Here is a 14,412-nt window from a genome sequence, read left to right as displayed (position 1 = left end):
GAAACGCTAGTCTATGTAATTCTTGTAGGTTTTGTTACTGTTGGTAGCAACAAGCAGTTACTCATAGCGTTTGTGAATTCAGTAATGTGTGGGTCCTGGTCTTGCAGGAGATTTATATTGAAGTCACCTGAGAGTAGTAAGTGATCTTTATTCATGCGTGCATCAGTTATCATACTTCCTAGGTTTTCACTAAAACGGCTGTTTGACTGTGGTACTCTGTAGAGTACCACATGTGATGGGGTGATGGATATGGGTTGGGGTTGTGGTGACTGGAAAAAATTTACCAATTAGAGATAAGGAGACAAGTAAAAACTGACCTGGTGGTGATAGAAATGATGGATAAGGACTGACCAGGTAATGATGAGGTGATGGGTGAGGACTGGCCTTGTAGTGATGGAGTGATAGGTAAACCATACCACGGGAGGGAATAGAACCCGCCGTCAGAGACTCCATGACTTTCTGACCGCGGGTTCTATCCCGGCCCGTGGTATGGTTTATTTGCAATTGTGTCATTACGATTTCGGGAGTCGTGATGGGTTAAGACTGGCCTTGTAGTGATGGGTGATGGGTAAAGACTTACCTTGTAGTGATAGGGTGATGGGTAAAGACTGACCTTGTAGTGATGGGTGATGGGTAAAGACTGACCTTGTAATGATGGGTGATGGGTAAAGACTGACCTTGTAGTGATGGGGGTGAGGATAAGGTTGATGTCTTCCTTGGGCCTCATTGCTACTATGGAGAATTGCAGCTCAGGGCTGGCTGGGTCAGGACGGAGGTCAAAGTTCTCCACCAGCTTGGCCAGCACTAACTTAGACTCCATCAGTGCAAACCTCATTCCTGAGAGAGAGAGAGAGAGAGAGAGAGAGAGAGAGAGAGAGAGAGAGAGAGAGAGAGAGAGAGAGAGAGAGAGAGAGAGAGAGAGAGAGAGAGAGAGAGAGAGAGAGAGAGATGGGAATACAAAGATGTTCATAATTAAGTTAATGTAATTTTGATCAGTAAACTTAATCAAACATAATACTTTGAGAAAGTAATGCTGTTTATAACATAAATTTTTCTGTGTATAAATAAATAAAAATATACAGTAAATATTTGCATATGTATATAAACATTCTCTCTACGTCCACAGCAGGACTCGAACTTGCAAACTCTGATTCAGAGTACACAGTACTTTAACACAGAGCCAGACCAAAGATAAGTATGGGCGCCTAACCAGAGCTAGATGATGTTTCCCCATACTCCAGCAAGGAGTCATGGGTCTGGCTCCGTGGTAATGTACTGTGGACTCTGACATAGAGTTTGCAGGTTCGAGTCCTGCTGCGGACGTTGAGGCAATGTTTGTAAATAATTTTACCTGTTTGAGAATTGTTAAGTATTGCATATATATGTATAGTCATTCTTTGAATATATTATGCACATGTACAAGTATATAATAAATGTCTATATTTACACATATGGATATATTCTGAATATGTGTAAGTATACATGTAAATTTACGCTCAATGAATGAAAATACATACACAACCATTTTATGAATATATGTATTGTTATTATTATTATAATCAAAACTAAGCGCTAAACCACGAGGGTCATACAGCGCTGCACGGTAGAGGTTGTAAGGCCTTTGATTATGCTTCTGTTATGGAAACATAATCAAAGGCTGTGTAATAAATCTGTTGTTGTCAAAAAGTCAAAGAGGAAGTCTGTGTCAGTGGTGGAGCCGTCAGCTAGGAGTTAATATAAAATAAGAGCGTTAGACCAGTGACGACGTCGAAGGTAAATTCTGGTTGCTTGCTGATGGATTGGACAGTCCAACAGAATATAGAATACTGAAACTGGAACCTGACAGTTAGCAGAGAGTGTGACTGGGCGCCTCTCCATGAGGTACCTATGAGTGAGACATGTATGCCCGATGTGAAGAAGGAAAAGCATAGTCTTCTAAACTCGGCTTGATAAGATTGTAATTTGTTACGAATCAGTTCACCCCAATGTTGCTGCCAACGGTTGCGAAGGTAGCTAGAAATTATAGTAAAATTATCTGAAAATGGAATACCTCTAAATGAAACTGGAAGGTCGTGTACTGCTGACCGTGCAGCAGAGTCTGCCTGCTCATTGTCCTGAGCATCAACATGCCCAGGAACCCAGCAAAAAACGATTTCTTTGTTTTTGCTAGAAATGTGGCAAAACCAAAGTTGTATACCAAGAACTAGGGGATGAGGTGAATTAAATTTTTTGATAGCTTGTACAGCACTAAAGTAGTCCGAGACTACCACAAACGGTGAGGTAGGTCTGGAGCAATTCGGATAATCTCTAAGAATATTGCGTACAGTTCAGTTGTGAAGGTGCTAGTCGAGTCTAATAAATGTCCTGGTACAGCACTGTCTGGGAACACTGCTACAAACCCCACACCGTCGGCGGATTTGGAACCTTCATTGTAAACTGGAACGGCCCGAGTAAAGACCGGAAGTAATTAAGAAAAAGGAAGCCAGAAGCCACTGTAGGTATTCGAACTTTCCCGCACGGTAGTGGGGAGGAACAGACGCGAACTGTCTGAACCTCTCAAGTGGGAAGAGAAAAGTTAAATGCTAGATGGACATATAAAGGGGGCAACTGAAGAGAAGTCAAGAGCGACTGAAGACGAAGGGAAAATGGATGGAGTAAACAGGCGCGGCAAACAAATAATGAACCTCTACTGCTATCCTGTATGTATTAGGATCGTGAAAGTCATGAGAGTGAACAAAATAACTGAGGCAACGGGCATCACGGCGATCGTTCAAAGATGGAACATTTGCCTCTGCATATAGGCTCTCGTGAGGGGAGGAGCGAAAAGCACCTAGACGTAAATGTAATCCAGAATGATGGATGGGATCAAGTTTAGAGAGTTGCGGAAGAAGCTGCAGAATATATCTGGTCGCCACTGTCTAGTTCCGATAAAATTACGACTGAATACAGTCGAAGCAGAGTTCAACGATCCGCCCCCCATGAGAGATGAGGGAGGGTTTTAAAGAGGTTCAGCTAGTTATGGCAAGTTGCTTCCAGGGAGGCAATGTGAGGTTTCCAGGACAGCCAGCGATTAAACAGAAGCCCAGAAATCTGACCGTATCACGTTCAAGGATACGGGAGCCATACAGGTACAGTGGAGAATAAGAGACAACAGAAAGTCTGGTGAAAGTAATTTGGAGCATTTTAGCACAAGAAAATTTAAACTCAAGAGTAGTCGCCTAATGGGAAACACGGTTGACAGCATTCTGGAGTGAGGCTGCTACTAGGCGATAATCAGCACCTGCACAAGCTACAGCAGTCGAGAGAGGCCTAGCTTCTCCCTACGAGAAGCTAGGCCTGGGGACAGTTGGTCGCAAAGATGAGGGAGTACTTGTGCCTCCTCCCATGGCAGACTTACTTCTCAGACACTCCCAAGACAGAGAGCCAAGGCCGGGCCACCACTTGGAAAAGGCCCGGGCCGGGAAAATACTGGCGAATCTTTAATAATAATAATAATAACAATAATACAGCAGTCATTGACATAAAATGATGATCAAATATTTGACTGAAAAACAGAGGCTAGATCATTTATAGCAAGTAGAAAACGAGTGGTGCTGAGGACACATCGCTGAGGAACACCCTCAGCTTGGACAAAGTCCAGGGAAAGCAAATTATTAAACCGAACAAAGAAATATCTCTTAGATAAGAAGATTTTAAGGAAAAATGGCACACTGCCTCGGAGGCCTAAGGATTGATCTTGGGTATATCTCCATGTAGTGTCATGTGCCTTTACAAGATAAAAAAAAAAGACTACATGTAATAACTGAGCAAAGACATTACGAACATAGGTATCTAAGCGGAGTAAGGAGTCAATAGTGCAGAGGCCTTTACGAAAGCCAAATTAAGTAATGGAGAGGCTATTGTGTGTCTAAATACCACACCAAACGTTTATTTATTAGATGTTCCATCAACTTGCAAACCGCATTAGTACGACCAATGAGACGACAGTCTAAGGCACCATGGCCCAAGGTACCTGGATTACGAAAAGGCAGAACAATGCCAGTTTTCCACAGCTGGGAAGGAACCCCTTGCGACCAAATAAGATTAAAAAGACGTAAGAGGACTGCGAGGGCTGACGTATGTAAATGCTGCAGCATACGAACATGAGTGTCAACATGCCCAGCTGCCGACGATCGGTATTATATACAATTCTTGTACTACTACCACCACTACTACTACCACTACTACTACCTCCACCTCTTCCTGCCTATATATAGCCGTCCTGCTCCTCCTCTGTTAGTGTGACTTTGTTAATGGTCCAAGTCGGACCGAAACGTCGTCGTAAGCTTCTGTCTTTTATGTGCGGGTTATTTGTGTATCGTTCCAGTCACGGTATTGTGCCTTTTTGTTATTTATTTAGTTCTAGAAGCATAAACGGCACATTATGACTCTTCTCTGCTAGAAGGAAAGTCTAAAGGCAGTAACTCTCTGGCAGATTTTGAGGAAAGAAATGAGGGGCCTGGGTCTGGAGAGCATTTGCCACTCAATCTTCGTACGTTTTCCAGACTGCACTCATAGAGGAAATCGAACTTACGGTAGAAATATAATCCTGTCAACAAATGCGTTTAACCTCTCGGATGCCACGTCGGACATAAGCCCTCACCCTTTTAAAATCAAGGAATCTCTCTGTGGTCCTATTATAATGATATTGGCCCCATGCAGCACGTTTCAAACGAGCACAAGTAGGAGACCACCAAGGCGCATATTTCTGAGAATGCCTACCTGAGGTTTGAGGAATTGTAATCGAGGCTCAGGTTAAAACTGATTACAAAAATAGTTGTAATAACTCAGCAGTTGGGGGATAAAGGAAAAGACTCTTCACTAAAAACAGTTTGACGTGAATAAATGGCCCAGTTCGCCGATGCAAACTAGTACAGAGTGAAGTATTGGGATGGCGTGAAGAAAGACGCAGAATGTGAGGTTGTGACGTGTCAGAGGGCGGACTGGTGTCCATCATAGGTGTTGTCTCCTCGATAATCGTGGAGATGGCTTCAGTAGTTTCAGATGAGAGAGTAGTAGAAGAGAGCTTGGCAGCAGAGGGAGAAGATGTAGTCTGGATAAAATGTGGTAAGACAACGGAAGATACCAAAAAAGGGGTAGAGGTGTCTTGAGAAGCAGAAACATCCAGTGGGGGTGGATGAACATCCACAACAGTATTAGATGCATTTCAAGGTAAAGGTCTAAACCAAGAGATAGGGAGGGAAGCACATTTGAGAATGTCATGTGGTTTGGGGGTTTAAAAAAGATTTGGAACTAAATGAAAATGTAGACTTTGGAAAAGAAGGCATAAGTGGCGACAGTTCAGATTGGAGGGGGTGCATAATCGTTGAAACATGTGAGTGGGAAGGTGAAATAGGGACAGTAAGAGATGATGAGGTTGGAACCTCAGAGCCCAAAACTGTAAAAGGGTTGGACACAGAGTTGACCGTAGGACTGTAAGGTACACAGAGGCAATCGCGAGAGCAGGCACCACCGAGGTCTGGGGCCATCTAGCCACCCTGGAATAAGAGAGACATGGTAGGCTCCCTAGGAGGCTGAGATTGGAAACTGCCATGGCATATGAGAAGCCCTTTTTCTTTTTAAGACAACGAATCTCTCTTTCTCTTAAGAAAATCGGGCAACGGCGAGAATAGGCAGTGTGTGCCTATTTGCAGATACGGCAAGAGAGAGAGAGAGGGTGACTGTAGGATAGACTGCAATGGTCAGCTACACCACAAACAGGGCATTCTGCCACTTACCTACAATATTTTGCTGGGCGGCTGAAGCGCCAGCATTTTCTACATTGCTGCAGGGTAGGGATCACCTCCCGCATTTGTTAGCGTTATCCCGCTACATTTAACAGATGGTAGTTCACTACTGTCAGAAGTTAGCCTCTCTATATTGCAACGATAGTGTCTCTGCCCACTGGCAGGGAGTTTGTAAATGTTAAGTTTAAAGACCGGGACATTCTAGTGCTTGAGTTGCTCTGAAATGTCTTCATTACTCACGAGGACGGGGAAGGGAAAGGAGGGATGGGAAGGATGTGGTAGAGAAGGGAGGAGATTGGGGGGTAATTAGGTTCGGTTGGAGGAGGAAGACCGAAAGGTTCATTTCCTCAGACCAAAAACCTCCTTACCGCGCCAAGGAGTCCTCTCTTGAAGAGGTGAATATATGTACACCTGTATTTTTGCACTACATGACTGGCTGCAAATATGTAAACACTCTCTGTCAATTGTCTGTCCTTGTGCCCTTTTTAATCTCCAGATTAAAAATTTAATATTCTAGCAGTGTGCTACATAGGTACTGCATCTAGGACTGCCAGATGATGGGTTTGACGTCTGGAACTCCAGTGTTTATTATGCATTTGTTTTCAAGATATTGATTAGTGTTTTAGAGGAAAAGAAGAGCTAGATTTATCAATGCTAGTTGGCGAGAGTGGTGAGGTACTCAGTGAAATTGGTGATTTCCGATCACAGTTGTAGATCATAGAAAACTGCTGTGGTAAAGGAATTTCCTGGATAGAGCGCTACTTATCACCAGTTGTGGAACAGTTGTGAAGAGAAGCGTTAAGAATCTGATGACTTCTAAATCACAGATTTAACGCATGGCATTCCATTGAAATGTTATAATAGTTTATTACAAATTTTCAGAATATTCAGGGAGGTACCAGCAGAATATATTTATTGATATTCATTTTTAGGCAAATTATACTATTAAATTTATATTCACTAAACATACACAGGAATTCTCACAATTTAGTATTTGTGTCAGAGGAACTGAAGGGACTGGCTACCGACTTACTTATATTGAAAACAAAATGTAGATTCTTGAGTCATGATATAGATTAATTTAAAGTAGAACAAAAGCATTAAAATCTCAGACCGAAACATTAAACTTACCAACACAGTTTCTGGGTCCAAGACCAAACGGTAAGTAGGTACCACTGATGAGATTAGGCTTGTTGTCAGGCAGAAAGCGGTCTGGATTAAACTCTGTGGGGTTGGTCCAGTACTGGGGATCGTTTTGAAGGCTCCAGATGGGTATAGTGACCATAATTCCCTTACTGATTATCACGTCTGTGCCAGGCAGGCTGTAAGATAGGTACAGTGTAAAGCAAACAACGAGAAGCAAGAACTGTGGTGCAGGCAGACCGAAGCTGGCTGAGTGTGTAGCAGGTAGAGTGTGAAGTTAGCACTTAATGAAGGAAATACAGTGTATGGCAGGTAGTGTGTGACAGGTAGAGGATGTGGCAGGTTGTGTGTGTGGCAGGAAGAGTATGTGGCAGGTAGAGTCTATAGTAGGTAGAGCGTGAGTGGCAGGTAGAATGTATGGCAGTTAGAGTGTGTGGCACGTAGAAAGTGTGGGAGGCAGAGTATGTGGAAGGTAGACTGTGTAGGAGATAGAGTATCTCAAGGAAGAGCGGGTAGCAGGTAGAGTGTGTAGCAGGAAAAATGTGTGGCAGAGTGTGTAGCAGGAAGAGTGTGTGGCATGTAGAGTGTGTGGCGGGTAGTGCGAGTGTCACAGGTAGTGTGGCAGGCAGAGTGTGTATCAGGTAGAGTGTGTGTCAAGTAATATGTGTGTGTGTGTCAGGTAAAGTGTGTGTTAGTTAGTGTGCCTGTGTGTGTCAGGAAGTGTGTGTCAGGCAGAGTGTGTGTCAAGTAGTATGTGTGTGTGTGTCAGGTAAAGTGTGTGTTAGCTAGTGTGCCTGTGTGTGTCAGGAAGTGTGTGTCAGGTAGAGTGTGTGTCAGGTAGAGTGTGTGTCAAGTAGTATGTGTGTGTGTGTCAGGTAAAGTGTGTGTTAGCTAGTGTGTCTGTGTGTGTCAGGTAGATTGTGTGTCAGGTAGTACGTGTGTGTGTGTCAGGTAGAGTGTGTGTCAGGAAGTGTCTGACTGTGTGTCAGGAAGATTGCGTGGCAGGTAGAGTGTGTGTGTGGCAGGTAGAGTGTGTCAGGTAGTGTGTGAGTGTGTGTCAGGGAGATTGTGTGGCAGGTAGAGTGTGTGTCAAGTAGTTTGTGTGTGTGTGGCGAAGGTAGTGTGTGTGTGTCAGGAAGTGCGTGAGTGTGTCAGGGAGATTTTGTGGCAGGTAGAGTGTGTGTCAAGAAGTGTGTGGCAGGTAGAGTGTGTGTCAGGTAGTGTGTGTGTGTGTGTCAGGTAGAGTGTGTTGCAGGTAGAGTGGGTTGTAGGTAGAGTGTGTTTTCAGTAGTGTTGCAGGTAGAGTGTGTTGCAGGTAGTGTTGCAAGTAGAGTGTGTTGCAGGTAGAGTGGGTTGCAAATAGAGTGTGTAGCAGGTAGAGTGGGTTGCAAGTAGAGTGTGTTGCAGGTAGAGTGGGTTGCAAGTAGAGTGTGTTGCAGGTAGAGTGTGTTGCAAGTAGAGTGTGTTGCAGGTAGAGTGTGTTGCAGGTAGAGTGTGTTGCAGGTAGAGTGAGTTGCAGGTAGAGTGTGTTGCAGGTAGAGTGAGTTGCAGGTAGAGTGTGTTGCAAGTAGAGTGTGTTGCAGGTAGAGTGAATTGCAGGTAGAGTGTGTTGCAAGTAGTGTTGCAAGTAGAGTGAGTTGCAAGTAGAGTGGGTTGCAATTAGAATATGTTGCAAGTAGAGTGTGTTGCAAGTAGAGTGTGTTGCAAGTAGTGTGTTGCAAATAGAATGTGTTGCAGATAGAGTGTGTTGCAAGTAGAATATATTGCAAGTAGAGTGTGTTGTAAATAGAGTGTGTTGCAGGTAGAGTGTGTTGCAAGTAGAGTGTGTTGCAAGTAGAGTGTGTTGCAGGTAGAGTGTGTTGCAAGTAGAGTGTGCTGCAGGTAGAGTGTGTTGCAGGTAGAGTGTGTTGCAAGTAGAGTGTGTTCTGGGTAGAGTGTGTTCTGGGTAGAGTGTGTTGCAGGTAGAGTGTGTTCTGGGTAGAGTGTGTTCTGGGTAGAGTGTGTTGCAGGTAGAGTGTGTTGCAGGTAGAGTGTATTGCAGGTAGAGTGTGTTGCAAGTAGAGTGATGCAGGTAGAGTGTGTTGCAGGTAGAGTGTGTTGCAGGTAGAGTGTGTTGCAGGTAGAGTGTGTTGCAGGTAGAGTGTGTTCTGGGTAGAGTGTGTTGCAGGTAGAGTGTGTTCTGGGTAGAGTGTGTTCTGGGTAGAGTGTGTTGCAGGTAGAGTGTGTTGCAGGTAGAGTGTATTGCAGGTAGAGTGTGTTGCAAGTAGAGTGATGCAGGTAGAGTGTGTTACAGGTAGAGTGTGTTGCAGGTAGAGTGTGTTGCAGGTAGAGTGTGTTGCAGGTAGAGTGTGTTACAGGTAGAGTGTGTTGCAGGTAGAGTGTGTTACAGGTAGAGTGTGTTGCAGGTAGGGTGAGTGATAATGTGATCATAATAAACAGATAATATTAAAATGTGTTAAACAACCAATGTGAAAATAATAGTGAACATCAAAGCACTTTCGTGATTTCTCACATTCTCAGAAATCAAGAAAGCAAATCATTATCTGTCAGTCAGCAGCAGAATTCAAACCTACACACTCTGCATCAAAATATTATTGAGTGAGAGATAAAGTTTGTAAATAACTTCGTCCCTTGACGAATTCTTCAGCACATACATGTGTGAATATGTATATATATATATATATATATATATATATATATATATATATATATATATATATATATATATATATATATATATATATATATTTATTATCACACTGGCCGATTCCCACCAAGGCAGAGTGGCCCGAAAAAGAAAAACTTTCACCATCATTCACTCCATCACTGTCTTGCCAGAAGGGTGCTTTACACTACAGTTTTTAAACTGCAACATTAACACCCCTCCTTCAGAGTGCAGGCACTGTACTTCCCATCTCCAGGACTCAAGTCCGGCCTGCCGGTTTCCCTGAACCCCTTCATAAATGTTACTTTGCTCACACTCCAACAGCACGTCAAGTATTAAAAACCATTTGTCTCCATTCACTCCTATCAAACACGCTCACGCATGCCTGCTGGAAGTCCAAGCCCCTCGCACACAAAACCTCCTTTACCCCCTCCCTCCAACCTTTCCTAGGCCGACCCCTACCCCGCCTTCCTTCCACTACAGACTGATACACTCTTGAAGTCATTCTGTTTCGCTCCATTCTCTCTGCATGTCCGAACCACCTCAACAACCCTTCCTCAGCCCTCTGGACAACAGTTTTGGTAATCCCGCACCTCCTCCTAACTTCTAAACTATATATTATATATTATATATATATATTATATATATATATATATATAATATATATAAATATATATATTATATATATATATATATATATATATATATATATATATACCTGGAGGTTACCTGGAGGTTATTCCGGGGATCAACGCCCCCGCGGCCCGGTCCATGACCAGGCCTCTCGATGGATCAGGGCCTGATCAACTAGGCTGTTACTGCTGGCCGCACGCAGTCCAACGTACGAGCCACAGCCCGGCTGATCCAGCACTGACTTTAGGTATCTGTCCAGCTCTCTCTTGAAGGCAGCCAGGGGTTTATTGGCAATTCCCCTAATGCTTGATGGGAGGCTGTTGAACAGTCTTGGGCCCCGGACACTTATGGTGTTTTCCCTTAGTGTACCAATGGCTCCCCTACTTTTTATTGGGGGCATTTTGCATCGCCTTCCCAGTCTTTTACTTTCGTAGGGAGTGATTTCTGTGTGCAGATTTGGGACCATTCCTTCCAAGATTTTCCAAGTGTAGATTATTATATATCTCTCCCTCCTGCGTTCCAACGAGTCCAAGCGTTCCCAGTAGTTAAGGTGTATTACAACCCAGGATCCAAATGGCCTGTTACCCCGGGTGTAATGGGAGCAAAATAAACACAGTAGAAAAAGTTTAGACTTATATTATCCTTCACCAATTTATAACAGCAATATGTACATTATGTACAGAGATAAGTATAGTGCACTCCACGGTAAGCAAAGCAGAAATAGAAGCCACAAGATAGCAGACCGTGCTTCAACCAGCTCTAGAATGGGAATGACAAGGGCAGACAGGAGAGCGGTACCCACATAACCTCTGCGATTGCCAAAACCATCTTCTTATTGGCTAGAACCTGGTCACTAGTTGAACGACGGGGCCCCATCATCAACTCTTAGCAACCTGGTTCGCTGGTTGGGGGAGATAGCCTGTAAATGAGGGTGTGTACATGCGCCGAATAAAGGTTACGTACTCTTTGCATGCCACAAGGTGCTTGACAGAACTTATGCGTGCAGTAAAGGATCTCTGTACACTCTCTAGATCTGCGATTTCACCTGCTTTGAATGGAGATGTTAATGTACAGCAGTATTCCAGCCTAGATAGAACAAGTGATTTGAAAAGGATCATCATTGGCGCGGAAAAGACAAGGTTGACAAAGACGGGATGTTCCAGAGATGGGACACAGAAACAAGAGGTCACAATTGGAAGTTGAAGACTCAGATGAATCAAAGGGATGTTAGGAAGTATTTCTTCAGTCATAGAGTAGTCAGGCCGTGGAATAGCCTACAGAGTGACGTAGTGGAGGCGGGAACCATACATAGTTTTAAGGCGAGGTATGATAAAGCTCATGAAGCAGGGAGAGAGAGAACCTAGTAGCAATCAGTGAAGAGGTGGGGCCAGGAGCTATGAATCGACCCCTGCAACCACAAATAGGTGAGTACAAATAGGTGAGTACACACACACCAGGTAATCAGGCTGAGGAAAGAAGGTGGGGAGCTCACAAGAAACGACCAGGAGGTATGTGAGGAGCTCAACATGAGATTTCAGGAAGTATTTACACTGGAGGCTGAAGGGACAACGGGAAGACAAAACAGTGGGGTACAGCAACAAGGGATATACCAAAAGTGTTGGATGAATTACACACAACTGAGGAGGAGGTGGAGAAGCTCCTAAGTGACCTTGATACCTCAAAGGCGGTGGGACCGGACAACATCTCTCTGTGGGTCCTTAGAGAGGGAGCAGGGACACTATGTGTACCACTAACCAAAATCTGAAACACTTCCCTTGAAACTGGGCAACTACCTGAAGTGTGGAAGAAGGCAAATGTAGTCCCCATCTTTAAGAAGGGAGACAGAAATGAAGCACTAAATTATAGACCAGTGCCAATGACATGTATAGTATGCAAAGTCTTGGAAAAGATTATCAGGAGGAGAGTGGTGGAGCACCAGGAGCGGAACAAGATTATAAACGACAGCCAGCACGGATTCATGGAAGGCAAATCCTGTGTCACAAACCTAATAGAGTTTTATGACAAGGTAACTGAAGTAAGAAATGAGAGGGAGGGGTGGGTTGATTGCATTTTCTTGGACTGCAAGAAGGCCTTCGACACAGCTCCTCACAAGAGATTAGTGCAGAAGCTAGAGGAACAGGCACGCATAACAGGAAGGGCACTGCAATGGATCAGAGAATACCTAACAGGGAGGCAACAGCGAGTCATGGTCCGTGATGAGGTATCACAGTGGGCGCCAGTGACGAGCGGGTCCCACAGGGGTCAGTTCTGGGACCAGTGCTATTCTTGGTATATGTGAACAACATGACGGAAGGGATAGACACAGAAGTGTCTCTGTTTGCAGATGACGTGAAGTTAATGAGGAGAATTAAATCAGACACGGACCAGACAGGTCTACAAAGAGACCTGGACAGGCTGGACGTGTGGTCGAGCAACTGGCTCGTAGAATTTAACCACGCCAAATACAAAGTCATGAAGATCGGGAAAGAGCAAAGAAGACCACAGACAGAGTATAGGCTAGGAGGCCAAGACTGCAAACTTTATTCAAAGAGAAAGATCTGAGGGCGAGTATAACACCGAGCACGTCGCTGGAAGCCCACATTAACCAAATAACTGCTGCGGCATATGGGCGCCTGGCAAACCTGAGAATAACGTTCCGATACCTCAGTAAGGAATCGTTCAAGACTCTATACACTGTGTACGTTAGGCCCATACTGGAGTATGCAGCAGCTTTTTGGAACCCAAACCTGGTCAAGCACCTCAAGAAATTAGAGAAAGAGCAAAAGTTTCCAACAATTTGGCTCCAGAGTTAAGGGGAATGTCCTACGAAGAAAGGTTGAGGGAATTCGATCTGACGACACTGGAGGACAGGAGGGTCAGGGGTGACATGATAACGACATACAAAATACTGCATGGAATAGTTAAGGTGGACAGAGACAGGATGTTCCAGAGATGGGACAAGCAAACAAGGGGTCACAATTGGAAGTTGAAGACTCAGATAAGCCAAAGGGATGTTAGGAAGTATTTCTTCAGCCACAGAGTTGTGGAATAGTCTGGCAGTGGAATAGTTTGTCAAGTGATGCAGTGGAGGCAGGAAACATACATAGTTTTAAGACGAGGTATGATAAAGCTCATGGAGCAGGGAGAGTGAGGACCCAGTTGCGGTCAGTGAAGAGGCGGGGCCAGGAGCTGAGTTTCGACCCCTGCAACCACAATTAGGTGGGTACAATTAGGTGAGTACACAAACACACACACACACGCGCACAAGAGATTCATGCAAAAACTAGAGGATCAGGCAGGCATAACAGGAAAGTCCTTACAATGGATCAGAGAATTATTGACAGGGAGGCAACAACGAGTCATGGTACGTGACGATGTGGCAGAGTGGGTGCCTATGATGAGTGGGGTTCCTCAGGCGTCAGTTAGATGATGTGAAGTTAATGAGAATTAGATCGGATGAGGATCAGGCAGGGCTACAAAGAGACCTGGACAGGTTACAAGCCTGGTCCAGCAAGTGGCTCCTTGAATTTAACCCCGCCAAATGCAAGGTCATGAATATCGGGGAAGGGCAAAGAAGATCGCAGGCAGAGTATAGTCTAAGTGGTCAAAGACTGCAAACCTCAGTCAAGGAAAAAGATCTTGTGGTGAGTATAATCCCGAGCACATCTGAGGCTGACATCAACCAGATAACTGCGGCAGCATATGGGCGCCTGGCAAATCTAAGAATAGCGCTCCGATTCCTCAATAAGGAATCGTTCATGACTCTGTACACCATGTACGTCAGGCCCATATTGGAGTATGTAGCACCAGTCTGGAACCCACAAATGGTGAAGTTAAGAAATTAAAGAAAGTGCAAAGGTTTGCAACAAGACTAGTCCCGGAGCTAAGGGTCATGCCGTACGAGGAGAGGTTAAGGGAAATCAATCTGACGACACTGGAGAACAGGAGAGATAGGGGGGATATGATAACGACATATAAAATACTGAGAGGAATTGACAAAGTGGACAGAGACAGGATGTTCCAGAGATGGGACACAGCAACAAGGGGTCACAGTTAGAAATTGAAAACTTAGATGAATCACAGGGACTTTAGGAAGTATTTCATCAGTCACAGAGTTGTCAGGAAGTGGAATAGTCTGGGAAGTGACGTAGTGGAGGAAGGATTAATACATAGCTTTAAGAAGAG

General features: G+C 44.4%; 1 protein-coding gene across 4 annotated transcripts in view; it reads right to left on the bottom strand.

Moving 5' to 3' along the window:
* The window catches only part of LOC128687792 (cytochrome P450 9e2), a 100,773-nt gene that overhangs the window by 12,926 nt on the left and 73,435 nt on the right, over positions 1–14,412 (bottom strand). For all 4 annotated transcript variants that reach the window (XM_070082082.1, XM_070082090.1, XM_070082094.1 and 1 more), the window contains exons 6-7: positions 6,918–7,108; positions 678–837 (exon numbers count right to left, since the gene is read on the bottom strand). In XM_070082082.1, coding sequence (XP_069938183.1) covers positions 678–837; positions 6,918–7,108 — 351 coding nt within the window. The remainder of the gene's footprint in view (positions 1–677; positions 838–6,917; positions 7,109–14,412) is intronic.

The sequence above is a fragment of the Cherax quadricarinatus genome, chromosome 1 (genome assembly GCF_038502225.1).
Source record: "Cherax quadricarinatus isolate ZL_2023a chromosome 1, ASM3850222v1, whole genome shotgun sequence".
Lineage (NCBI taxonomy): Eukaryota > Metazoa > Arthropoda > Malacostraca > Decapoda > Parastacidae > Cherax > Cherax quadricarinatus.
Note: the sequence above shows the minus strand (reverse complement) of the source record. Positions and strands in the feature narration are given on the sequence as shown.